Genomic DNA, 25098 nt, shown 5'->3' on the forward strand with positions numbered 1-25098 from the left:
AGTAACCACACAAGGACTTTCACAATACTTCTTCCTGCCTTATCCTATTTCTGTAGAATAACATTAGCCTGAATGTATACATTCCAGGGCTGAGGGTCCCTGGAGGGTCTCCGTCCCCTTTTTTCTGACCCAATGGGCAGATTTGGGGAAGGGTTACAGGCAGAAGGAAGGGCACTGTCCCCACAGGGGCATACAAACTCCTCCAACACCCTTGGAAGAGCTGGGGGAAGGCAAGCCACAGCGCATGGGCAGAGGAGCGGCCTTCCAGCTGGAAATGATGCTCTTCAGGGTGCCAGACTCTCGGTAAGAACACAGTGTTAGTTTTTCACCAGTTAGGAAAAAATAAATAAAATATCAAATCCTTTGATTTCATTTTAATTGCTATTTCGTAGGGTGAAAGTTAGAACAGTCTCAGAAGGGTTTCCAGCACCAGACTCTAATAATATCCAGAAGAAAATAATAAATATAGAAGAAAAAATATCCAGAAGAAGGGATAGGGAAGGGCTTTTTTTTTATTATTTTTATTTTTTTCCTTTTAGCTACCAAAACAAAATCTGTGTAAATACAGAAACCGTGAGCTTACCTTGAGACAGTGCAGCCAGCTCCCCTGAAGCTCTTCCCCATCAAAAAAGCCTATAACCTTAAAGGCAGTCACAAGGTTATAACGATATGAACTGGTGTGCACAACACTTAGGATGCCAAACAGAGGAAACTTGGAGCAGGGCAAGCCTCAAGCAACCCATGAGGGAGCACGGCAGGGTGAAGAGCTGGGCTGCGAGCTTCCTGCTAAAAACTCACCCCTAATTTCTCCTGTTGAAGGGGAATGTGGAGGATCTTGAGGCTGAAAAGACCTGGGGGGCTTTGTTAGGTAGGAAGATGGCATTGCCTGAGATTTAAACCAAGCCAAATGGCAACAAGGCGCACCTTTCTCCAGAGCTTTCCCTCCAGGGTTAGATATTTCCATTAGCTACCTTTCCTACTAAAACAGGGAATTATTTCCAGAGGGAACAAGGAGCCAGCAGGAGCTTCACGACCCAGGGTGCTCATAACGTGGGCTGGCAGCAAGCTGTCCCATCAGTCACAGGGAGCCACAGCTACCGCAGCATCTACTGGTCCGTATTTTTGGAAGGAAACACCACGCTGAAAGCAGAGGTCTTATCTCCAATTGCCTGCAGGGCTAAGCGAGACCTACACATTTCACAAGATCTGGTTTAGCTGCTTGTGAACATCTCCATCTGTTAGCTGGCCATGGCACTTTGCAGCTCAGGGGCTGTCGCTGCTGCAACAGCCATCCTGTCTGGGAGCCTTTGGCTTCACTTTACATTTTTCATTTCTCCTTTAATTTAATTTTTTTTTTTTTCTGTTACATCAATAGGGTTTTCATGTACTGGGGATGGATGCATTTGTTCTCAGGGAAAAATAAACCAACACGGCCTTCAGAAGCTGTTACCTACCCACCGCTCCTGGATGCACCACGATGAGGGCTGGCATAAAGGGCACTTGCAATCAGGACGCCAAATTTCTCTCTGCTTTGATGGAAACATAAGTGGAGGATGGTTGTAAGGTTACATTGATGTTTCTGGTTGTTATATACGTTCATCTGATGCGTGTCAGTATGGAACAGTGCTAGGGCAGCTTGGTATGATGAATGCGACCTTCTGTCCTACAGACCCTTGTATAACCACAAGGCTAAGAAAAACAGAATGGTTAATGTATATAGTTCTTGTACCTTGCAAAAGAATTTGTGTCACTAGAAGAGCAGTTCTCTCTGTCTCTGGGTCCTGCACTGGCAATTTAATTCTTCCACAGATGTGGTTTCTTCCCTTTCCTCCCAGTGTCCCAGTCTCCCCCTCATTATAGTCAAATTATCAAATCTTCAGAAATATTCCTCAAATCCATGAGCCTATTTGCTTTTGTTATTCCGAACTCTTATTCCTAACAGTTACAGCCTTTTTTTGTCTTCTTTGTGGTTGATTTAGCACTGCTATAGGTGTGACTGTCCCTGTGAATGGCCTGTGAGGCCTGGTGGACGTCCAGTCTTCAAAATAGGACTATAATCAAAGTTTACAATTTATTAAAGGAATAGAGGTAAGCAAACAGCGCTGGGTGCGCTGGGAGTTTCTGCTCCACCAGGACGCACACCACCTACATCAAGCAGCTGATTTTTATGCTCCTAGGCTGATACATATTCATTACTACTTCTAAAAAAAAACAGGGTTATTATAATTAGTTTCTGGAATCCAAACCCTCCTACTGGAGCATGCGCATCAGTCTCCGGTGGTCGCTCTGGGGGTCTCTCGTGCTGAAGGCTCATGGTCTTCCTCCCTCTTGTCCTTCTCCTTTGTCCAACTTGGCTGTATGTCAGAGACTTGTGCAACATCCCCTGCAAGCTTTGTCTTTTAGTTGTTTTTCAGCTCTCCCCGTCTCCTTAATCTCCTGGCCAGATAGCAGAGACTTGCATAGTGTCCCATGCCATAGTCATAATAGCTAGCAGTTATTCTGAACCCCCCCCCAGATATCAGAGACTCCAAGGAAAAGCCTACAAATACATTTCCCTTCAAGCTCTCTATTGACACAACTTGCTAAAACATTCCTTTGCAAGACACAAGAATTCTGGTTTTCTTAGACTTGCGGTTATACAAGGGTATGTTGAGCACCCTGCGGTGCTCAACACCCAGACTGATGGAGAATATCAAGACTGGTGCTCCCTCCACTCCGGGTGTCCCGGTGCTTCCTGGTGTAGAGTCTTTCCTAAAGCCTTTCCAAAGCAGCTTACAGGCTGGGAAAACCCGAATGCACCTGCTGCAACACATGCCTCGCATTGCCAAAGTGAACGGCACTGGTTTTTGGCCCTGTACAACCTGACAGCACGTTGGCAAGGGACTGCTCTTGGTCTCTGCCTGCAACGATGAAATCCTGCCCTGGCTGCCTTTTCCTACAGCGCAGTGACACCAAGGCAAGAACTTTTTGGTTCATCGAGCATCCGTATTTGGAACCAGCATCCCTGGGACCCCTGCATCGCCACTTGCATGCCAAGGGAAGTATTGCTGGAAATGCTCTGGTTCATGTTAAAAACACTGCAGTGCTGTGCCCTCCCTCCCCTCTGTCTGCTGGAGGACGGAGGGTGCCCGGGTTTGTGACTTGCTCCTGAGGTCCTCGTTATGCAGCGGGTGTTTAGCAACAGAGTATTTCGTAGCTATGGGTTGCGTGTTGCTTAACACCCAACACATAATTAAGAAAAATCAATCTGACGGAGAGTCCAGACCTGACAAGCTGCAGGCTCAGCTGCTAGGGTTTTGGGGCCATCGCTAGCAGATGCTGATGGGGAAATGTTTTTCCCATGCAAGTGCGTGGAGGCTGCCAGAGACTGCTTCTGATCAGTTCTCCTGAAGGAGAGAGAGATAAAAATTGCCGATGGGAGGGCAAAGCAGATTCATTTCCTGCAAAGTCAAGAAGAGAGATGAATTCTCCCAAATTCCCCTCTCCACCATTAGGCTGGATTTTGTTTTCCCGTTTTCCTTTCATGGCCTTCTTCGTTTTTTTCTTTTGAACAAACAGGCATGGCATTTGGCACAATACATTCACAGGTCAGCTTTTGCTCTGGGCATCACCCAGGTGCTGCTCAAGTATTTCTCAGGGCCACATGAGATGCGTGAAAGGGATCTCTGCCTGGAAACTATTTTATCCACTGCAATTAGGGCTTCTTCTTCTTCCCCGAATGCCACCTTGAATACCTGGAATGCTCTCTCCAGTAATTACATCCATTAACTTTTCCTTATTTTGCTCTGTCAGATCGGCTGTTTATGCTCCGCATTAATTCCTGCTGCTTCCAACACACACGGGCAAAATAACTTGTTTTGTATGTCAGACCCAGCTACAGAAAATAAATAAAAAACCCCTATGTGCTTAATGACTGAGGCTCAGCTAAAGTTAGTGCACTGCCTCAGCATTGCAGCTGAATCCTAATGATCATGTTCCTAAAACTGGCACAGTAAACCAGCTGGTTAGGTGCCCTCATTTAATTAAAAAAAAAAAAAAAAAAAAAAGCACCCAGAATATTTTTATCAAATATTTCTGGATCTGAAGTCACCTTCATCCTGCAGTCCATGGCAAGTCTCAGAAAGCTGAAGCTTTTAGGACATTTATTTTTTTTCGAGTGCAAGGAAACAATGATCCTTCTCTCCTCTTCCCAAATCACACCTCTGTCCTTGCAATGGTATCTGCACTTCCAAATTGGAGAGATGGTTGCAATGTTACCAAGAAAATATACAGGGCCACATGCATTACTTTTGTTCTGGCTACATGTGGGTACCTAAATACGCACACGCCTTCCCCAAGGAGGCAGCAATCCCACTGATTTTTTTTCGGTGCCTGGATTCCTCCTCCTCATTCTTCTGTTTGGATTTACGGCCTCTATCAGGACAGAAAATGTCACCATACCTGAAGCAATCCTGCTGCTTCAGCACCCTCAGAGTAAAGAATGTCTTCCTCGTATCTACTCTGAATCTCCCCTTGTTTAGTTTAAACCATTTCCCCTGGTCCTACCCCTCCAGCCCCTGACAAAGCGTCCCTCCCCAGCTCTCCTGGAGGTCCCTGATAGGTACTAGAAGGGCACTAGCTGGGAGGTCTCCCCAGATCCTTCTCCAGCTGAACAACCCCAATTCCCTCAGCCTGCTTTCACAGGAGAGGTGCTCCAGCCCTTTGCTCTGTTTCATGGCCCTGCCCTGGACTCACTCTAATACATTCATGTCCTAACTGTGCTGGGGCCCCCAGAGCTGAACGCAGCCCTCCAGGAGGCTGTGAGTGTGAGGATCCCCTCAGCTGATTCCCCTGGCAGATGGGGGCCCAGGTCTTCCCAGATAATGACGGGAGGGTGAGCAACTGGTTGCCTCTTGGATCCTCTTATTTGCGTGGCTTGAAGGTTGGCGCAAAGCTTTCCCTGATCATCATAACCTCTCCAAGAAGACAGATGGAAGCCCTCACGGTGAATTCCACCACCTCCCTCAGTACCCTTGAATGCGTCCCCCTTTCATTCCTTGGACTTGTCCATGCCCAGCTGCTTTACATCCTCCCTAATTGCACCTGCCTGCCACAGACTCTGCTGGTAGGCCTGGAACCGGGAGCCCTGAGGGCACACCTTAGACCTGGGAATTGAGGGAAAGCATCCTGCCACGGCTGATCAGTCTGCTTTCTTCCTCCTGGTGACCTGGCATGTGCTGAAATATCACTGAAATACACTGAAATATCAGTGCAAGAGGGAGCAAAACCAGCCACAGCAGTAGGAAGTGTCCCTGTGAAGCACTGGGGCCAAGCGTGGTCCTCCTACTGAAAGAAGATCAGGGGGTGATGGCAGGCTGGACAACCTCCTCTCTGCCCTTTCTGTCAGGTAATATTGAGGGAACCCATTAGATCCCAGATTCCAGTTGTACATTATTATTATTACTGTTGTTCTGTGGATAGTAGCAGCTCTTTGCTGCACTCCCTTGGCCTACGTCCCCTTTGGAAAGGTGCAGCTGTGCCTTCATGGGACTCGTGGAAACAGCTCAAATGCACCCGAGGGTGACCAGACCAAGCAGCATGTAGTGCTGGGGGCTGTGGTGGTATTTGGCTCATGCTGACCCCCTGTACCTGGGGAATGAAGGTTGGAGATGGATTTGTCTCTCCCACGGGTTATTTTCAGGGCAGAGCTGACCAGCTGCAGTCGGGCAACGTGCTCACGTGCATTAAAGCTGTCAAAAGAATAACTTTTATGTGGAGGAGCTAGAAGAGGCTTGCAGTGTAGAGCTGGCAGCTCCATCGCTGTTGACCTCAGAAAAGGTTTCTTACTGCTCTTCTTGGCACTGGCGATCCTGCAGGGTGGACAAGAGGGAGCTGAGAAGATTCTTCAGCCATGCATGGCGTGTATCTTATGAGCATCAGTTTCACGTCCACTGCATTTGCTGGGGTGAATTAAAGCCTGTGCTTTATGGATTGCCCTTGGCCAGACGTGGAAAAAAAAAAGAAGCCTCAATTGGGAATCGATAGAGTAATCTTTACGCTTATTTATTTTATTAGATATAGTGTCCTAATGTGAAGAAATTGAGGAGCTGTGATTGATGGTGCTGGAGAGGCTTTGCCCTCGGCCACAGGGCTCTAGATGTGCTATGGAGCCTCGCCTGGCCCAAGGCTCAGCCTTCCCGGGCAGCCTTTGCCACCTGGTGTGTGCTATTTCAGTACCAGTATGGTTTTTGCTCCTATTAACAAAAGAAATCTGGGACTGGAAGGATAGTTATTTGTATTACATTGTATTACAATTTCCTGTTTCACTGAATACAGCTGAGCTATAAAAACTTCAGTAAGCGTCATTTCACCACCAGATCTTCTACTCAGTAGGGATAACAGATTATTTGTTTAAGATTTTTCTAGGCTATTGTTTAGTGAGTACTGACATGGTCCCTGTTTGTCCCTCCTCCCCCCTTCTAGTTGGTTTGGCAACCTAATGAACTGACAAGACTTCTGTAATGCCTCTGAGATAAGGATAATCATTAGACTTCTGTGCTCCCTTCTGACAATGACACAGTAGAGTGCTTTTACAGCCTGGAATTGCAGACCCTCAAGGTACCATGGACTGTTTCTAGTGAATTAAAGAGAAGAAAGTAAGGCCCCTGTCATCAAGTTTGAATTAACTGTACGAGAGTCTTCATCTCCATTGGAACATTATTAGGAGCTTGCATAGAGAAAAATCAAAAATTACTGGCACACTGCAAGTACTTTTCTTGCATCACAGGCATAGAAAATCTTTTTCTTCCAAGTGTAGCCCGTGTTTAAATATTTTCTTAGCTTAACTCTAACACACTATCAGTAGCAGCAGCTGTAGAAACGTTTTGGGTTTCAAGTTTAATTTTGTCACCTCAGGGGTTAGGAGGCTCACAAGTTCTTCATTTCTGCTCTCCACTAAATCCACCTCTTTTGCCTCACATGGGCTCATACAAGCCAGTCACTTTGTGGCACATTTCCCAGCCTTCTGGCAAGAGCTTGGTCACCTGTTGTGCCCTGCATCATGAAAAGCTCAAGCACCTTCCCCTCCCATTGTGTTTTTCACATTCCTAATACCTGGATTTGCAGCAAGCCCTTCTCTCTCCCTGTCAACTTGTGTAAGAAGATTTCTGTACTCCACTCCACCCCCAGCAAGTCTTCTGCAAGGCCTGATGCTTCCCCCACCACCACAGTGCCCCAAACATCTAACCTGCTCTCTGGGCTCTCCAGAATGAGTTCAGCTCACCCTTTGCTACAGCAGTGCAGTGTAATGGCTGATACTGGCACTAGGTATGCATAATGAATTGCCTTTCTGCAAAGAGAAAAAGAAGAGCCTTTTAATAAAGAGAATAACTTTTAATAGGAAGTGTTTGTTATTTTTTTTGACACATCATGGTAGTTTCTTAACAAATTTTATACATACATTTTTTTTCACAATGTTTCTCTGCTCTTTTATACTCTCAGTAGGACACAATATTCTATGAAATACTTTTTTTTTTTTTTTTTTACCAATATGAAAATCCACAGTGATTGCTTTTTTCATTGGAAACTTCAGCAATCAAGAATCTGAATAGGTGCAGATGCTAAACGGCATGTGTTAGGTGGCCTGACTTTTCTGAAACAGGCATTCAAGACTCCTCTGCTCCAGAGCAACCCAAGTGATTCAGGAACACCTGAACAAACCATAGAAGTTCAGCTGCATCATGGAGCACCCTGGCTGGTTCCCCATCTTTTACAAAACTTCATCAAAAGTTTATCTTGGTGCTGCTAAGACAGAGGATCAGATCCATCACAGATGAAATAAGAGCAATGGTCAAACACAGGGAATAAAACACTTTATCTTTGTGTATAAACATGACCTAAGAAATCTGCTCAATTTCTTAACATATTGCTAGGTAAGTTTTCTTACCCCAGAGAAGTAAACTGGAGAGAGAAGTTCCTCAAAAGCACTGTATCGGTAGGTATTAAAACTCAGATTACTGTCCTAGCTCTTGGTCCTGCACTTACACCACTAATTGTCTCCCTTTCATTCCCCAATAAAACCATGGAGCTTCTCAGCACACTGCCAGAGTCAGTGGATTGAGGCTGAGCAGACGCTCAAAAGAATATAATTTCCAAACATTTATAGTTCTAGCAAAGTAGGATACATGCAGGTAGAAGCACTACTTGATATTTTTGAAGTGCCAGCTCTGTACAAATCAAGTGTCTGTAATTATCACTTGAAACACTCTTTAAACTTCCGGAGTTATTCAATAGCCAACAGGAATCCCATGCATTACTCTGAACACAGGGTTCGGCTGCAAAATTTCTTATCCTGCTGATCCCCACTGTGCACCGCAGCTTGTAGGAGAGACATTTATAGCATGCATAATGCAGTGATTAGCCAAGGAACAGGAGAAAATAAACTATGTTGCCTGCTACATTAGAAGGACCATATTCAGCAATTTACAGATCTTTAAAAAAAATAAAAGATAAACTAAAAAATGAAAACAAAAACCCCTCAGTGCAAGGTATATTCCCCCCCTTCACAGAAATAAAGCACACACTTCAGGATTTCACCCAGGCATCCCATCCTGTAAACATTTATGACAAGTGTGTGCTACAGTGAGGAGTCTCTTGGAAATCACTGGATTAACTTTCATCGTGGCAATATGCCCAGTACTGTTTCAAGGGTCAGGCCCTGTTTGTATTTTGCTACATACAATTAAAAGAACCTTACCTACCGTTAGTTCAACAAAGTATGCTAACATGTTCCTTCCTGTATGTGCAGAAAACATTTTTAATAATTACTACGCAAACATGCTCTTCTTGAACCTTCTTGAAAGCTTCCCTGCCTTTACTATATAAGAAAATAATAAATACATATGATATATCAGTTAATAAGCCACCAAAAAAGCACATGTCATTCCAGAAGGGACAGGAGACACTCAAGGTTTAGAAGTCAAGGGCTGGTCATTAACACAAGTGTCCTGCCTGGTAAAAAGCTTCAGCTACTCCACATTTCCTGCAGCACTGCAACCTTCATGGGACGTTCCTGCACGTTGTGATAAAACAGGCTGCTTCACACCTGAAATGACAAAAATACCTCAAGATTATTATTCCAGGTAAGGCTGCTCAAAAACATAATACTAAACTGAAATAGATGACGGACAGAGTAAATCCTATGCGGAGCAGACAACAAGGAGTAAATCCATCATCCAGGACACTGTCCTGCATTCACACAAACAGAGCAAGCTCTCAGTTTCTGGTAATGTAGGCAGAGTTGGATTCTGATGCTCTAACTCAAGGGACAAATTAGTTTATTTTTTCCTTGTTGTTTGCATCCAGGAAGAGCGTTTTGGGCATTCCCAGGGGAAATAAGAACAGGCTGAAAACTTCAAAGATGTTTTGCAAAAGGGTCTCTCCATGTTTCTGTTCAACTGCATCTCTCTCAGTAGACAGTGATGGGACCTGTTCTAGGGGGACTTCACCCCACAAAGGTGGTGCAAGTCTGGGCCCAGCATATCTGCCTCTGTCCAGTCCATCCCACAGTATGATCTGATACCTGTTTCTTCAAGCCATCTTTCTCCTCTACAGGAGAAGCAACTCTACGGACAGATTGTGGTGCCTGAGAAAGCTTCATGCGTGCAGGAAAACGCGACACCCTTACCTCAAACAGTGCATTTCCTAGGTGCTCTGATGGTCCCTGCCCTTGAACACACAAAAACTTTGTGCAACACCTGCTAGTTTTGCATGCTGGCAATCAATAAATTGAAGCCATGCTAAACCATCTCAATAAGAGTGTTTGCTTTTGCATGATGTGGAACAGACAAATCCTTTTCAGGAAACAAAAGGAGCTGAATGCTTGTGAGTATCAAGTTCCTTCTTATAGACAACTGTCTTAAGAAATCTCTTACTTCTAACACAAACAAAAAAAAAGAAATTTGCCAAGGGAATTACATCCAGGAAATGAATACTGAACAGTTAAAGCCAAATGCTAAATCTGTAAAAGTCTGCCTTTGCAAGGTGGCAGCTTCTTCATCTGCCATGGGCTTCTACAGCCTCGGATTGCCTGAGACTGGTTCAAGCTGAGCTTTGTTTAAGCCATTGCTCCTTGAGGCTTCCTCAGCTGAGATTATTGCTCACTTTGTTTTGTGTTTTTAACCCCTTTACATGGCAAAATACTGAGACTAACAAGGACTAACGTTACACGACACGAGACAAAAGTAATCAACTTACGTAATTATTGCTGAGGTGTGAAGAGGAATCATTGCACTGCTGAGTTCTATTCTTCCCCTGAGATGAATATTCTCCTAAAAAACAAAATACATCATGCTTCGGTCAAACATGAAGAGAGGATACGTGAGTCCAGCAGCAGCACATCACTGGCCACTGCACAAACTAACCCGTCTCCTTGTCACGTTTACATTTTGGATACAATTATTTCAAAACACATTATAAAGTGCTGCTAAATTAGTGTTTCAGAAGTTTTGATGATGTTAAATTTCAGGTAAAAAGGCATCCAGCAACTACTTCAAGAAATCCTAACAGATTTTCAGAGAACAAGAAAGTATAAGTTTCTGGTAGAAAAAAAAAATGAAACATTTCAAGAAGTTGATAAGTTTTTGGAAGGTGAAAAGGTTTTTCTTATTAGAAAAAAATATCTTATTTTGAAAAACTAAAACAAAGTGAACCGGTTCCAATTATTGTACTGTTTTGTAGTAATATAGAAATTATATTTTCTATTTCATTTTAAATATTTTTTGTCTGTTAGTTTTTCCTTCTGCGTGTTTGAACCTTTCGTGTTCAATATAAAGATGCAGATTATTTAATAGGGAGCAAAAAGGAGAAATTAGCGAAATTTCTTTCTAAAAGCATGCAGGGGAAACCAGTTGGAAATATATCACCACAGGGAAGATAATATTCAATAGCTGTAATAAATATCAGTAAGCTGGTATCAGTCCCACCCCGGTTGCTCTGCCTGGGCTGTAAGCAGGTAGTTGTCCACGGAAGATGTGTACTTTGAGCCACAAGCAACACATCTAAGGACAGGCTCCAGAGCCAGCTCACCTCCTTGGACAACTTCCCATCAATGTCAACAGACCAGAGTATAAAATACGTGAGGCAGGGATGGCTACGACATCCTGTCTGGATTTGGTGGTGCTATATGCAAAGTCCATGGAAAGGGTGAAACGCCATCAGCTAGTGCTGGGGTCAGTGTCTCCACGTATTATCAGGGCTTGCCTGATGTCAATGTGTCTGAATGTATTTGCATTGTGGTGCCTACAACAATTAGTGCCAACAAACAGCTCAATGATCAGGACAGAATGGCGATGTAGAGGGGTGAAACTGGTCACACAAATGCTCCCTGATCAAGAATAACGAAGGTAACAAACTGTGTTCGATACAGGACTGCAGTACACCTTGAGACTGTGCGGAGAGCTGTCTAGGACAACTTTGGAGTCTAATGGCTCAGCAGTTCAATGCTGTGCTAAATATCCAGCCGCAGCACAAAGAGCAAATTAAGAACAACATTCAGGTTAGTTGAGTGTGGGAAGACGTTTTTATTGATCTCAAAATAGCCTTAAGTGACAGAAATAAATTCCAAGACTGCTGAAAAACAAACTTGACCCCAAACCATCACCCACTAAAAACAACGGATTAGACCTTGCTTCCCACAAGGGAAAGTAAAAGCAAACATTTGCGTTCAGTGTTTTGCTAGAACAGATGATATTTAAAATCGACCAAAGGAATTAGTTCACACCAAATTGTGGCTGATGGAGAAAATGCGCAGCACAGTGAGGGTGCTCAACTAGTCTTAGCAGATTGCCTGCACACTTTGAAGGTTGTTGCTGAGAGACAAAGAGTAGAATTGCACGAAATATTCCAGCAAGAGCATAATTGCTGGATACCAAAATCAGTGGAAAGCCGGCATTGTTGATTGAGGGTTATGCACTGAGGGGAGGGTGACACCCCCAAACTGCAGTGTTGCACATCAGGGGATGGAAGGTATCAAGAGAGACACAAACCACCAGCTTCTCACGATATTGTTATACAGTATCTTGCATAAAAGGTAGCCTAGAGACACTTGAGTCACTGAGAGATGAAGGGACCCCTCAGAAAGAGGTTGGTGCAGTAAACCATGTGCTGGCAGCTGCGGAGCTGCAAGCCCCGCGTGACCCCCTTTACCTGCAGTCCTGCCTTGTGAGACCTCTCCTGCCGGAGGAGCTGTGAGCTCAGAGAGGTTGGCTGAGGGCAGTGAGAAGCCAACCTCAAATATATCACGCGCTTCTACAAAAACTGAAAGACATGATACACAGGTTGAGAAAGAGGCCCCCAACAGAATATTTTGGAAAATGAAATTATACCGATACCAATATGGAAGTTTCTGTTGACAAGTGATAAATGAACCCTTCTATTAAACCTTTTATTCTCCCTCTCATCCTCCAACGTTACATCTGTTTGTACAGTTTTGTCTGAAATTGGATTGTAAACACAAAGACATAGGTACAGTGAAGTCTCTAAACATTACTATAATATAACACAGACAGATCTGTAGTTAAACTGTCCAACTTATTGCCACAGGATGCTGTAGATGCCAAAGGGGATAAGATAAATTCATGGAAGTAAAAGCCACTGAGAACTATTAAGGACAAGAGATACAGCCTCTGATCCGGGACGTTCCCAAGCTGCAGATTGCTGCAAGGATGCAGCAGAGGATGTGTCAATGTGCCTCTGCTCTGTTCCTTATCTTCCTTTGACATCTCATGCTAGCTGTTGTCAGAGATGGGGTTTGCAGACACACAACCTCCCATGGTGGCACCCATTAAGTATTTCTCCTGGAGACCTGACACCAAGGCAAGCTGACAGTCTCATCAGTGGGCACAACCAGATGCACTCTGCATACATCCTCCTCCAAGGAGTCACCCCTAACCAGGCTGAGTATGGGGAAGATGGAATAGGAAAAACTTTGTAGCTCCTGATCCTTCAACATACTTGTTCTGAGTGCATGGGAAGAAGACTGAGTACACAGATACTTGGGCCTCTGCAAGGCTAAATTTTTAACCAGCAAAGTAATAGCACTCCAATGAAAATGCAAGACTTTCTGATAAATTAAAATTTCACTTATGCATAATTGTTTTAGTTTTGTTTCTTTTTTTTTTAATTATTATTATTTTTTATTTACTCTCACAAACGTACTGATTTCTCATTATGTTGTTTCCTGATGCCAGTATATGTGATAAACTACTGGGCTGAAATCACAGATTGCATGCAGCTTTAAAACCCTGAAAAAAAAACATTTCTCTCTCTCACCTTTGTGATAGGCTGTTTAATTCATCCCACACTTTTAAAATTATTCCCATTAGATTCAGAAACTGAGCGCAATATTCAGAATACACATACACCACGGAGCAGGGTGATATAAAATGAGAGCTAACAGGTCATATCTTCATGAGTACAGAAGTACTTTGACCTGGGCAAAGGCCCCTCTGACTTTTTGAAAGCTGGAAGAAAGGATATAAAAAAATAGGCTTTGACATAAAAAATAGGTTGCACTGCATCTCAGATTACGTTGTATGAAAAAAAAAATGAGTTACACCGCAATTTCATTGTAATTTCTGCTGCTGAGAAATCTCTTCTAAGTGACAATCTGGTTCGGAGCAAAGAATTAAAGCCGAATTTTCATTTTGAAGAAAATTCGATTGAAGCATCCTATTTTTCATACATGTGGAAGTAGGAAACTACCTCAATAGATCCAGTAATCGAGATGTTTGTCTTGACCGTGCAGAACTAAGAGGAGTTGGGGTGCAGTCGTGGTGCAGGAGGGCAGGCAGGGCCCCCCATTGCTACCTGCAAGCTGTCCTGGCCACATTCAGCAGGACAGAGGGGTCTGTGCAATTGGAAGGGGCGAGAGATGTTCCCCTGCTGGGGAATAATCTTGGAAAGCAACATGCAAAGCTAGCAAATGCTCCACAGACACAAATATAGTCAGACTCTCAGCATCCTCTGACTGTAAGAAGCTGCCTGGAAAAAACTCTTGCAAATATACATAGCTCGCAAACTGGGTTAGAAGTGTAACCAGAGAAGGAAAGATATGGTATTTAATGTTTCTGACTACAGACAGTTTTGCCCAAAAGTCTCAGCTGGAATTGTGTGCAGTCGGAGCTTTGTGGTGCAAGTAAACACACATTGAATCAAGCCATGAGTAGTAAGGAGCTGGGGAAGTTTGTTCTTCCATTTCTATAAAGAAAGAAATCACAACTTCAGGTCATTGCACAATTTAAGGTTTAAAAAGTCAAGTGTGAGAAAATGAGAAAGAGAAGGAAAGTGAAGCAGATACTTGCTCTATTTTTTTTGTTGTGAGGGGACCTTTTTCTATGAAGCAGCTTCTAGGTTTTCTACCTGCAGGGAAAAGATAGGACACAGAGTACTGCTGATAATATGACAAAGAAATAATCAATACTTTATCCTCAAATGAGAAGAAACATCAGCTCTTACCACTTCCAAGCACACAGCATACCAGCAGGTTGCTCTCTGCTGACCTGCTTCGTTTATCTGGCAAGTGAGAGGAGGCGGCAAGGGAAGCTTCTGTGACCTAGAGACCTGGCTTCTTCACCTGCTCCTAGGTGCATCCACCTGGATCTCTTAGACAAAAAGAGAGAGAGATGAAACTACCAATGCATGCAGAAAAGCTCCACAGTCCCCTGTGGAGCCATACCCTACACATGCCCTACTCCCTCTGGCAGGAGTAAGTTTCCCTGGGCTGAGTCACTAATGAGGCAAAAATAAAGGTTTCTTACCTTCTTAGAAGCCGCAGTCCATGCTCTGATGTACTCAGCATATCAGAAACCAAGGAGGAATAATTCCCTGACGAGATTTTTCCTGTTCTACCACAGCCAGAAGTATGGTTTGATGTGTGAGATAGCATGATTAAACAGTCTCAGCATTCAGAAGTTCACAGAGTCATAGAATATCTCAGTTGGGAAAGACCCACAAGGATCATCGAGTCCAACTCCTGGGTCCTCAAAGGACCACCCAAAAAATCAGACCCTGTGTCTGAGAGCATTGCCCAAAAGCTTCTTGAACTCCAGTGGGCTCAGTGGAGAACGCTGATGAAGATGTCATCATTCAACCTCATCATCAGAAGAGCATGGGATTTTCCAGGCCCAAACCCCAGCAACACAGCGGGGTGTCTCATCAGGTGCTGAACTTCACGTGGATTCCTGTGGCAAAGGCAAGTTCTTGTGCTGAATGAGAACAAGGGTTTTTTCCTTGTTTTCTGATGATTTTGGTGCTCGGTCACAGCCATCATCTGCTGACATGGAAGGTTAGGAATCCTCAAAGCTTTGGCAGAGGGGGATTTGGAAATTCAGGGAGTGCAGGGGAACACTGAACAGCTGCAGGCACATGCAGGGTCATCTCAAAAGTGGCTGAAGCGATGGGGTCCAGTTAACCTATGTCATGGGTTCCACCATCTTCCAGGTGGGTAGCTCGTCTTGTGCACAGAACGCACCCAAGACACATTATGAAAAGCTCCAGGCAGGGAGTACACCCAGCTGAAGCAACAGAAACAGATCTGAAGTGGTATTACTGTTAACCAGCAGCACCGTTTGGAAGAGGCACAGATCACTTCCATTGCAGGTGTCTCACCAAAAGTGCCACATCGTCTTTGGCACACTATTAATATCCTTCCAGCAAGTTCAACACAGAACAGATGATATCCCTACAAGCCACGTGAGCCACATCTTACAACAAACAAACTCACATCGATTACGAAACATGTCCTAATGAATCACCTTATACAAAGACACCAGGGATCAGACCTAACAACTCCAAAATGTGTCACCTGCCACACTCCTGTGAGATTTTACGTTGAATAGTGAACTGTTATACTGCCATTGATACACTTCAGAACAGGTACTCCAGGTAAGGGCCAGAAAAGAAAGTTGTCAAATCATTACTCCGGTAGCAATATTTCTGTTGTGCATAATTCATACGTAAGGAGTAGCTTTACCCCAATTTTACTCCTCAGCCTCATTTCTGTTCCTCATTTTGTGTAAGTCCCAAAAGGTAGTCAATACCTACTCTGTTTTTTCAGTGAAATATGCAAAAACCATTACAGCAAAAGCTAGGTACGTTTCTGTGATAGGCAATACTTTACCATTAACATCATGGACGTGACATTGATCTCTTAGTCATCACGTCAAATCCTTCATCCTACATTCACAGCAAGTACATCTACCACTTGTAAGCCAAACGCACAGGACTGTGGGCTATAATGAATCCCTAATAAGAACTATTTTTTCAGGTAGATTTTTTTTGGAGTTCTGTATTGTAGAAGACCATTTATTTTCCCCGGAAAGAGCCACCCTAAATTTGCCTATACAGTCAACACGGAATGGCTGTAGTAAGCCCTATAATTGCATATTAGTGTAAAACTTTTGAGAAGATTCAGTATCCTAAGCATTTTTATCCAAGCTGAGTTTTCACATACGATGAACGTACAGGCACTTTCATCGGGTGCTGAAGTTCACTGGCAAAAGTAAATGAATAAAAAATAAAAATCAAAATGTTTAGTTTTGTCTCTCTGTTTTATTTGCTTTACATCACTTCTTAACCAGTAGTGCCTTAGAACTCATAGCCATCAGGAAGTTCATCTTTCTAACGAGAGCTTTAAGCAATGAGAATAACAAAGCTCACTTTTACCTAGTGATGTGCCTGACGATATTGCTCCATTAAAATACATTACTTTGGCCCAGCCTTAATCGGCCCTGTTCTTTTCCTGTATTCTTTCACATTAATTGTGGGTATTTGAAATAATATCCTCGATTAAATTCAATTCAACTATGCTTCTGAAAAAGGAGCCTTTTTCTTTTAATTTATAGTCAGAACCTAATTTTAGAAGTCCTGAAATAGGATCCTTTAGTAGGCAATGGACCTCCATAGGTCACCTCATTCCAGTTCAAGGTACACGTCCCAGACAGGTGGGATAAATAGCCCTTCGGACACATACATCTCCTTCAACTATCTGCAGCTAAATCAGTTTTTAGGTGAGGCAAGACTAAACTTGCCACAAGCTTTGATCAAGCTACACCACACACATCACTGGCACAAGGTATTTCTAGGTTACCTGTCTGAGCACAGTTGCTGATTACGTCCTGGCATGTTTTGTACATAAGTCTTTTCTCAACATTTTTGGAACATTCATACAAGAACAAAACCTTCTGTTGAAATAATAAAAGTACAAATTTTAAAAAAATACAACTTCGGTTAATAAAGTTTCAGTTGAGTACATGACAGTGCAGACCTTTGTTGTGTGTGTGTTCATCTTCAGGAAACAGGAGCAGCCTAGTGATGGCAAGAGGATGAGGAAGGTCTAGCTGTGAAGGTGAGGCTTTTCTTAAGAAATTACTCAATTTAGCCAAAACCTTTTAGAATTTTGTTTGTACATACAACCAGAGGCAGCTGTAACACTTCCAAAATAGTTAGGCTATGAATTCACCCTTCAGTTGAGCTGGTTTTTATATATCTAAAAAGGAAAAAGAGGAGCATACGTAGAGAAGGGGTTGTTTCACTAGTTGCAAGAGAGACCAGATGAGTTGGACATCTCCCATGTTGTGGTGCACCTGTACCATTAATAAATGATTACTTTTCTCCCTGAGCTTTTAACGAAGCAAGTAAATCTTAGTCAAACGGGCAGGCACCCTAATATAACTTGAAAATATCTGGATGAGAGAGGGATATTTCTGGAAGGAAACAGGCCTTTCTTTCAGAGTGTTTTTAATTTAAGAAGCCGAGTGTCTCTCAAAAGCTGTGGAAAAGCAGGACTCAGTGAAAGCATGTTTAATTTTGAAATCTATAAAGATGTAAGAATTCAAGAGAAAATGGTAGCTGTTTTAAATATGAATTGTATTAATGAGAAGAGGGCAAGAATCTTGTCTTGTAAGTGGCTCTGACTCATACCTTCCAATTATAGCATGCATACATCACACTTCTGTAAAGAAGTATCAAGCATCCTCTGGATGGAAGAAATTCAGATACTTGGTGAACCAGCAGCTGATTAACAGGCACCAGACCTCATCTTGTGAAAAACTGTGCCTGGGCGCTCTCTCATTTACACTGCTGCAAAACACAATAACTTTCTTGCTGCCAGTGAAGTTACTTTGTTGTTGAAAGCTGTATGAGGGCAGAATCAGTCCAAAAATGTCTCTGAATTCTAGTCTCAGACTACATTCAGCTTTCAGAAGACATATCATGACTTTAGAGTAAATGTGCCCACTTCATGCCCCTTAAAACAGAGCTAAACATCTGTTCCCAAAGACGTATACTGAAAAAATATTTAGTTTCCCACATCATAAAACTACAGAGTGCATCCACCAGACTCATTTACATTTGTGTTTCAGCAGACTTCTTGAGGATTTAGAGGAAGAGGAGAGCATCTATGGAGCAACTTCTGAAATGTCACCGGGGGAGCAGAAACCTTAAAAAGATGGATAAAGTAAGAGACTGTTTTTCCCGGAGGACTTCTACAGGTCAAGTGGGAGCAAGGGTGGACTACGCAGCTGAGGAAGCGAGCTGCCATGGGTTTTACCATGAGAAGAATTACCACGAGAAGTTTCAGATTTGTTGTTTAGATAGCTGTGAATCAGATTAGTCAGAAGTTTGTTCTGCCTCAGTCCTATTTTGTGTTTCTTTCTTTCTTTCTTTCAGAACCAATATCTATCTCCTTCTCTTAGATACCAGAGATGAGATTTTGATTTCCTTTGTGTATGTTAACTATAACCTCTATTCCCTTTATTTTATTACACACACATTTTGTAAGAAACTGGATTGGTCAAGCACGGGAGAGAGGAATTTGTAATAAGAGTAGTAGGATTTTGAATACACAGGGTGGCTGGGTGCAGGAAGGCAGCACTCGCTCCCAAACCTTTTGGCCGCAGGAACATTAACAGTCCCCAAATGCCGTTCTCTAGCCAGATCCAGCCAATAAATGTCACAATCTCATTTACTCCTCAACGTGCACAGCTGTAGGTCACTTACCATAGAAGAGTTAATAAAACGATTTTCCCTATAATGGCAGTATTCTCACTCCCAAATACTGACACCACACACAGTGCAGCTGCACCGCAGCTCGGCAGGCTCCCAGCCTGTTTTGTTTCGTTTTTGCACTGTGGAGGAATTGTTTTGAGTGACTTTGGCTTGAGAGGAACTGAAGATGGTTTTGCTATCGCAAATGACACCCCAGAACTGCTCCTCTCCAGGCCCTGAGGCACACACACGGACACACAGAAGAAACACTCACCAGTCTCGGGAGTGGTTATCTTCACAGACAGAAGTTTGACACCTTCTTTATCCAACTGGGCCCTGTTGGAGTCAGAGACATTTAGACACAGTGAGTGTGCAGCTCTGGGAAGCTGGTCAGCTAAACACAGCTCTAAGATCACGATCTGGAGGCCTGAAATGGGCTTTCCCTGGGATCATGCGTGAATCTTATAGATGGCAAATAATGCACACCAATCTCTTTGAAAGGACATTTCTCTTACAATAGGTGATAGATTGTATGACTCTGTGTTCAATCTAGTGCTCCACAGAAGTACAGCTGTGGGAAAAGAGAGTCACCTTTTTCCTCTGCCCATGCAAGGCTTTTAGCCACGTCACACTGCAAGAAGGACCACCTCAGAGGTCCAGGGAGTCAGGGTCAGCAAGCAAATTGCCAGCGCAAATGCTTTTAGTCATACAAAAGAGAGAGGCCACATCCAGACCCAATGGCCTCTGGTATATACCTTCTAACGGGTCTTCCTCAGCTTCACTCCCCTAAAACTGCTCATGCCAATTTCATTTTAACTGAGCCTGCGCAAATGGACAGATGGAGAGAAGATGGGACAGAGGAATATGAAATGATGGGGAACAGGAGAGAAAGAAAGAGAAAAATAATCCAGAATAAAGCAAGAGAAAGGGGAAAAAAAAAAAAAAGAAAAAAAAAAGGCACAACACAAGGTAAGTTTATCCATTTCAAAAGAATCCCTTGCAATTTCTGTCCATGCTGGAACAGCCACTTATCATGCATACAGGTATACAGCAACTGCAAGCAAGTCCCTTTCAACAGCATATTTCTCTTTGGACAGCAACTGCTTATTATGGTTAAGCAGAGAAAGACCAAAGAGAATCGCATGCAGAATTTGCTGCGTTCACAAGCACCCCACAGCAAGGCAGAGACAGGATTCAACCTACTGTTCAGTGCCGTTCTCTTGTCTCTCTGGAAGAAGAAAAAAGAGTTAGGGTCATTGTGGCTGACAGGACTCGATTAAACAAAACACTTAGACGCAGCTATTGCTGTTGCTGGCAGAAGGCTTAGCTGCGATTTTGCAGTGTTGCTTTCTTTAAGCACATTAACCCGATCAGCCAGCCTGGATGGCAATTTGCACCCTCCCAAAAGACCACCATGCCCCACGTGTCATCAGTGTGGTGACTGTGCAGGGAGAGGAAAACCCCTCGGTGCAGGCGGAGGAGCTGCAGAAATCACGTTTTTCCCTGCAGCTCCCAAATCTGCAGGCACGGAGGAGGTGAGCAGGCAGCAGCTCTCGAGCATGTAACAACCCAGCTAAAAGGCAGAGGGTGAGGGGGGATGCCCGCCCTGGTTGTTCTCACCCCTGGGATGGCAGTCTGTCATCCCAGCCAGCAAGCAACGCGTTTCTCCCCAAAATGAAGCGCCCACCAAGCAGTTTTTCTTCTTACACCCGAATGTGGGCAGATGGATGGGGCCAGGGGTTGCACGGGAGGCGTGGAGCTAGCTCTAATCCCCAGGCACGGGGGGCTGAACACCAGCCAGGCTGAGCGAGCCCCGTGGGCAGGACAGCAGAGAGCCATAGCTGCCTCCTCCTCTCCTTTTCAGGCAAATTTGCTGGCACTGCGAGCGCTAGCGGCTGTGCATGGGGGAGGCTGGCAAGGAAACCTCCTTCACCTCATGTCTTCACCCCTTCCCTCGGAATATTCGGTAATTTCCTCAGTGGGCATCACACCTTCTGCTTTCTGCTTGGCTCTGGTTTTCCCCTGCCATTGGCTAAACTGGCGGCAGCACGCTGCTTACCTTGCTCTGCAGCTTCCACACCCCGTCGCGATTTTGTATTTCCAGGCCCCAGTGATTTCACTGTTGAGGCTCTGCACAGATCTCCTAACTCATGCCAGCTCACAGTCTGAATTCAGACATGCTTGCCTTTTTTTTTTTTCTTCTTTATTTTTTCCCCCCACTTAATAGAAAATTGCACTCTCCTGTGGCCCACTCTGGCAACAATCTGAAAAACTTGGCAACTGGAATTTAATGGGATTATGTCCCCATTACCTTAAACGTTTCATGGACAGCAGCAAAGCCTGTGCTGGTTTTAGCTATCTGTCAAAAATGACTATTTCTGAGAGTACTGCTTGCTCAGCAATTTTGTACCCATGCATATACCGTAACTAAAAAATTATACTTGTATATCAGGTATTTCCTAAAAGAAAGCACTGATGTTTCTTTGCCTGTATTTGCAACAGAGATAAAATGAACATAAGGTGATTTTGCTGAACAGTATCTCCAAACTTATTTTCACCCTCTTTCTCTACCTGATTGACTGATTGTGTTAGCACAGCTGTTTGTTAGCTCTTCGCAGCTGCAAAGGGCCGAACCAAAAGCTTTACAGCATTATATATTCTCCAGAAAATCACAGACATTTTTGCTCCCTCTGTTATTCCTAGTGATTTGGAAAATAAAGTGCTACTTTCCCACTTTAGGCAAAATACTTTGAAATACAAGATTTCCTGTCAGACTGCTGCAGCATCTATGGTTACAGTAATCTAAAAAGCCCCCAGAGATCTTAGAGTAATTCGAAGCATGCTGCTTTTTTTTTTTTCTTTTATTTTTTTCTCCTCCTACTGCTGAGAGAAAGCAAACCAAATACCTGGAGCTTTCTTGTGGCAGATTCTGTACAAAGCCACCAGAGAGAAGACAGAGAAGGTGATGACTATCAACGTGATGACGACTGGCAAGATAACGTCTGCAAAAGAAGGAGAACATCATTTTGCTGCTCGCCTCTGCCCTGGCGTTTGTGCACCTGGGAGAGAGGTACCACCAGCACCTCCTGCCGCATCCCCTTCACCAAACCCCACTGATTTCCTCGGCCCACCCCCAGCATCCACTCCACACCCCAGGGTGCTGGTTTCACCCAGGGGAGGATTTGGGTGAGCTCCAGGTAGGAGAGTGAGTGAAACTGCCCTGCTGCAGGAACAATTTTTGGATGCATGCAAAGGTTTTTGGTGTTCTTTTTTTTTTGTTTTGGAAAGCAAGACTGATCTGAAATTCAGCGACTAAAGCTATTATTTCTCTTTTAGCATCGTGCGCCCAGAAAGACACCGAGGAGTTACATAATTCAGCAACGTTCCCCACAGCACTCACAACCAGGGAGAGAAAATGCAAGATCTCCTTTTCAAATGAGGACATTTCTTCCCTTTTATTATTTCCCACCATCTGCCATTTCCTGACAGGTGTTTCCCAGCCAAGAAGCAAAAAGGAAAGAATTATGTCATGAAGAGAAGCTTTCCTGGGGAAATATCAAAGCCCAGTTTCTCCCCATTTGTCTTTTTTTTTTTTTTTTTTCCTGGCAGCCATCGACCACGTTTGTATTTAGCCTGGTGGCCTCCGCCCCATGCTGGGGAAGCTGCAAAGCCTTAGCATCATCCCTCCTGCTGGCCCCTCTGTTTTGAAGTGGCATCTCCACTGGCTCTTGATGCAATTAATATTTAACATTCACACAGAAGGGTGTCCCTGGAACCAGAGGGAGAACCTGGAGACAAGTTCAGAGTAGAAAAACATCAAACGTATTTTGCTGAGCCAGTGCTTTTGGTAGGAAATATCGGATCTGCAGTAACACTCTTGCCCCAGAGGTACATAACTGTAAAATAAAAAACTAAGTGACATGCACCACGTAAATACTGAGTGCTCGAGGACTTTGCAGAGGACTTCCAGTCCTTCTCTTTCCACCCAACCTCCCGTGACAAAATGGGCAATACATTCATGTAGTATAGTCATAACAACATATTTGAGTAATAAGTATTCATACTGCTATGTGAATGACATTTTCACGTGTTTCCTTTTGTCTCCTCTCACAGGGGATGACTCTGTTCACTTTTTTTTTTTTCCCCTCTCTATTTTATCACTTTGACTTCAGTCCTTGGGAATAATCGCACCACTCTCCAGTGAGAGAAGTGTCAACCTGCCAAGTTCTCTTTCTCTCTGGGATGAGGTTAACAACGTGCAGTTAAATTGGGTTTGTAAGAGGGTGCACAGCCTGGTATGGACAGAAATCACGTTGCCAGTTTTACTTCTCTGCTACTCCAATCGCTCATCTAAAACCATGCTGATCTACTGAAAACTCAGAGGACAGACAACGAAGTAGCAATACTCACTGGAGTAACGGATAATACCCTCTTGCATTTTCGTGTTTCCAGGACTGCTTTCGGTGACGACAACATCTGGACGTGCAAAAGAAATATTGTTTTCAGGTCAACATATAAGTGCCAGCACTTCCCGAAAAATTTACCCTTCTCAGCCTCCCCAAAATAACCTTCCCTAAGCGACTTTGGAGTCCCCAGTTCTGGAGCCACGGTGCGCTCCATGGATATAGGCACCCTCAGTTAACACCTGAAAAATTTGGCACAAGGGGGGGAAAAGCTTTTCTGCTGTGGCCTAAGAGAAACGCGTGCTTTGCACTTGCTCCCCTACAGCCATTTTTTCTGGGATCATCTGCTTTCTCACTAACATTTTCACTTTTAGGAGGTAAAGGCAGAAGGCCTGCCGAGCAGGGGTACCAGCAGAGGAAGAGCTCTGTGTACAAGCTGCAATAGCACAGCAGCAGGCAGGGAGGCTCCGACCCACCGCTCCAGTACACGTTTACACCCCTTGCACCCGCAGGGATGTCCTGAAAAATATTTTGGTGATTGTTTTTTCTCCATTATTCTCCTTTTGCCCCTATTCCCATTCTTACAACATCCTGCTCAGCTCTGCTGTGTAAGAGTAAGTTGTCTCCTGCTGCAAAAGAAGCAAAGCAGAGAAAAGCCAGGGGCCAGCTTCTCCCCCAGCGATGCCAGCTTACTGGTTTTCCAGATAACGAGAAGCCACATGGTCCTACTTAAAACACTGTGTGCTTTAAGGGAAAGGGAAAGGTTTTGAGAGCTGTGTTCTCAATTTGTTCTGCTTTTGCAAAGCTGTGTGAATTTTGGACAAGTTGTTTAGCTTCTGTTTCCTTTCCTTTTTTTTTTTTTTTTTGTTTTGTTTTGTTCATTCAGCCAAAGACTGGCCTCACAGGGAGAAACGTTCACGTACTACTTACTGGATGGGGCCTGCTCAATGCAACCACAGCATCGGATGCATCCAAGCATCGAAACCATCACTGCTTGTGACCCCTGCCCCTGAAAAATCACCATGTCTCTGTGAAGTTCTCTCTTCCACGGTGCCTGTCTGCTGAGGGGCGACAACGTGAGGGTGGAAACTGTGAGCCATCATAACGTGACTGAAATAATCCTCATGAATTCATGACTCCACGTCCATGTGATCGCTTTGTATTTTTCAAAGAAATCCTACTGCCCTTTTCTCTGCCTTCCCTGATCGAATACAGGATACAAAGGGAAGGCAGACAATTATCACAGCAATGACTTATCCTGCATACTGGCCGAAAATGTCAACAGAAACAAATTGCTCTGAAAAATGTGAATCTCTACACCTGTGCAGTGTCTCCCCAGGAGAATAAAACTGAGGATTCAAATGCACTGGTTATCTCCCTAGCTGTCTATTAAATGGCCAAGATGAGAATAATGCAGGAAAGACAAATCCACAGGTTATTGTTTTAACTACGTGAAACCATCAATGAGAAACCCAAGAGCTGAAAGGAAGCACTGCTGAAGGAGTGAAATGGATGGAGGAATTAAAAACATCAACTCAGTTATCCACTGAAGTTTTCTCACAAGCCAGCCCATCCTGTCTGCTTTCTCTGGATCTGAAAATTGGATCTGGAAGACGTTTTCCAGCTAGGGAATGATCTGGGATCCAGATAACAATTAATTGGAGCAATAGAC

The 25098-nt window shown here is 43.9% G+C and overlaps 1 protein-coding gene across 5 annotated transcripts in view; it reads right to left on the minus strand.

Annotated features, from left to right (window-relative positions):
- Positions 1–7350: 7350 nt before the first annotated feature.
- The window catches only part of EMCN (endomucin), a 43657-nt gene continuing 25909 nt past the window's right edge, over positions 7351–25098 (minus strand). For 3 of the 5 annotated variants that reach the window (XM_084519413.1, XM_084519412.1, XM_084519416.1), the window contains 6 exons: positions 23434–23499; positions 21930–22025; positions 20227–20251; positions 19298–19359; positions 10234–10307; positions 7351–9082 (listed from right to left, as the gene is read on the minus strand). In XM_084519413.1, the coding sequence (XP_084375539.1) occupies positions 9077–9082; positions 10234–10307; positions 19298–19359; positions 20227–20251; positions 21930–22025; positions 23434–23499 (329 nt within the window). In that variant the 3' untranslated portion in view covers positions 7351–9076. Of the gene's footprint in view, positions 9083–10233; positions 10308–16567; positions 18476–19297; positions 19360–20226; positions 20252–21929; positions 22026–23433; positions 23500–25098 lie in introns of those variants that run through there. The other 2 variants (XM_084519415.1, XM_084519414.1) reach the window with 1 other exon arrangement.

This window comes from Aythya ferina, assembly GCF_964211825.1.
Source record: "Aythya ferina genome assembly, chromosome: 4".
NCBI classification, from domain to species: Eukaryota; Metazoa; Chordata; class Aves; order Anseriformes; family Anatidae; genus Aythya; species Aythya ferina.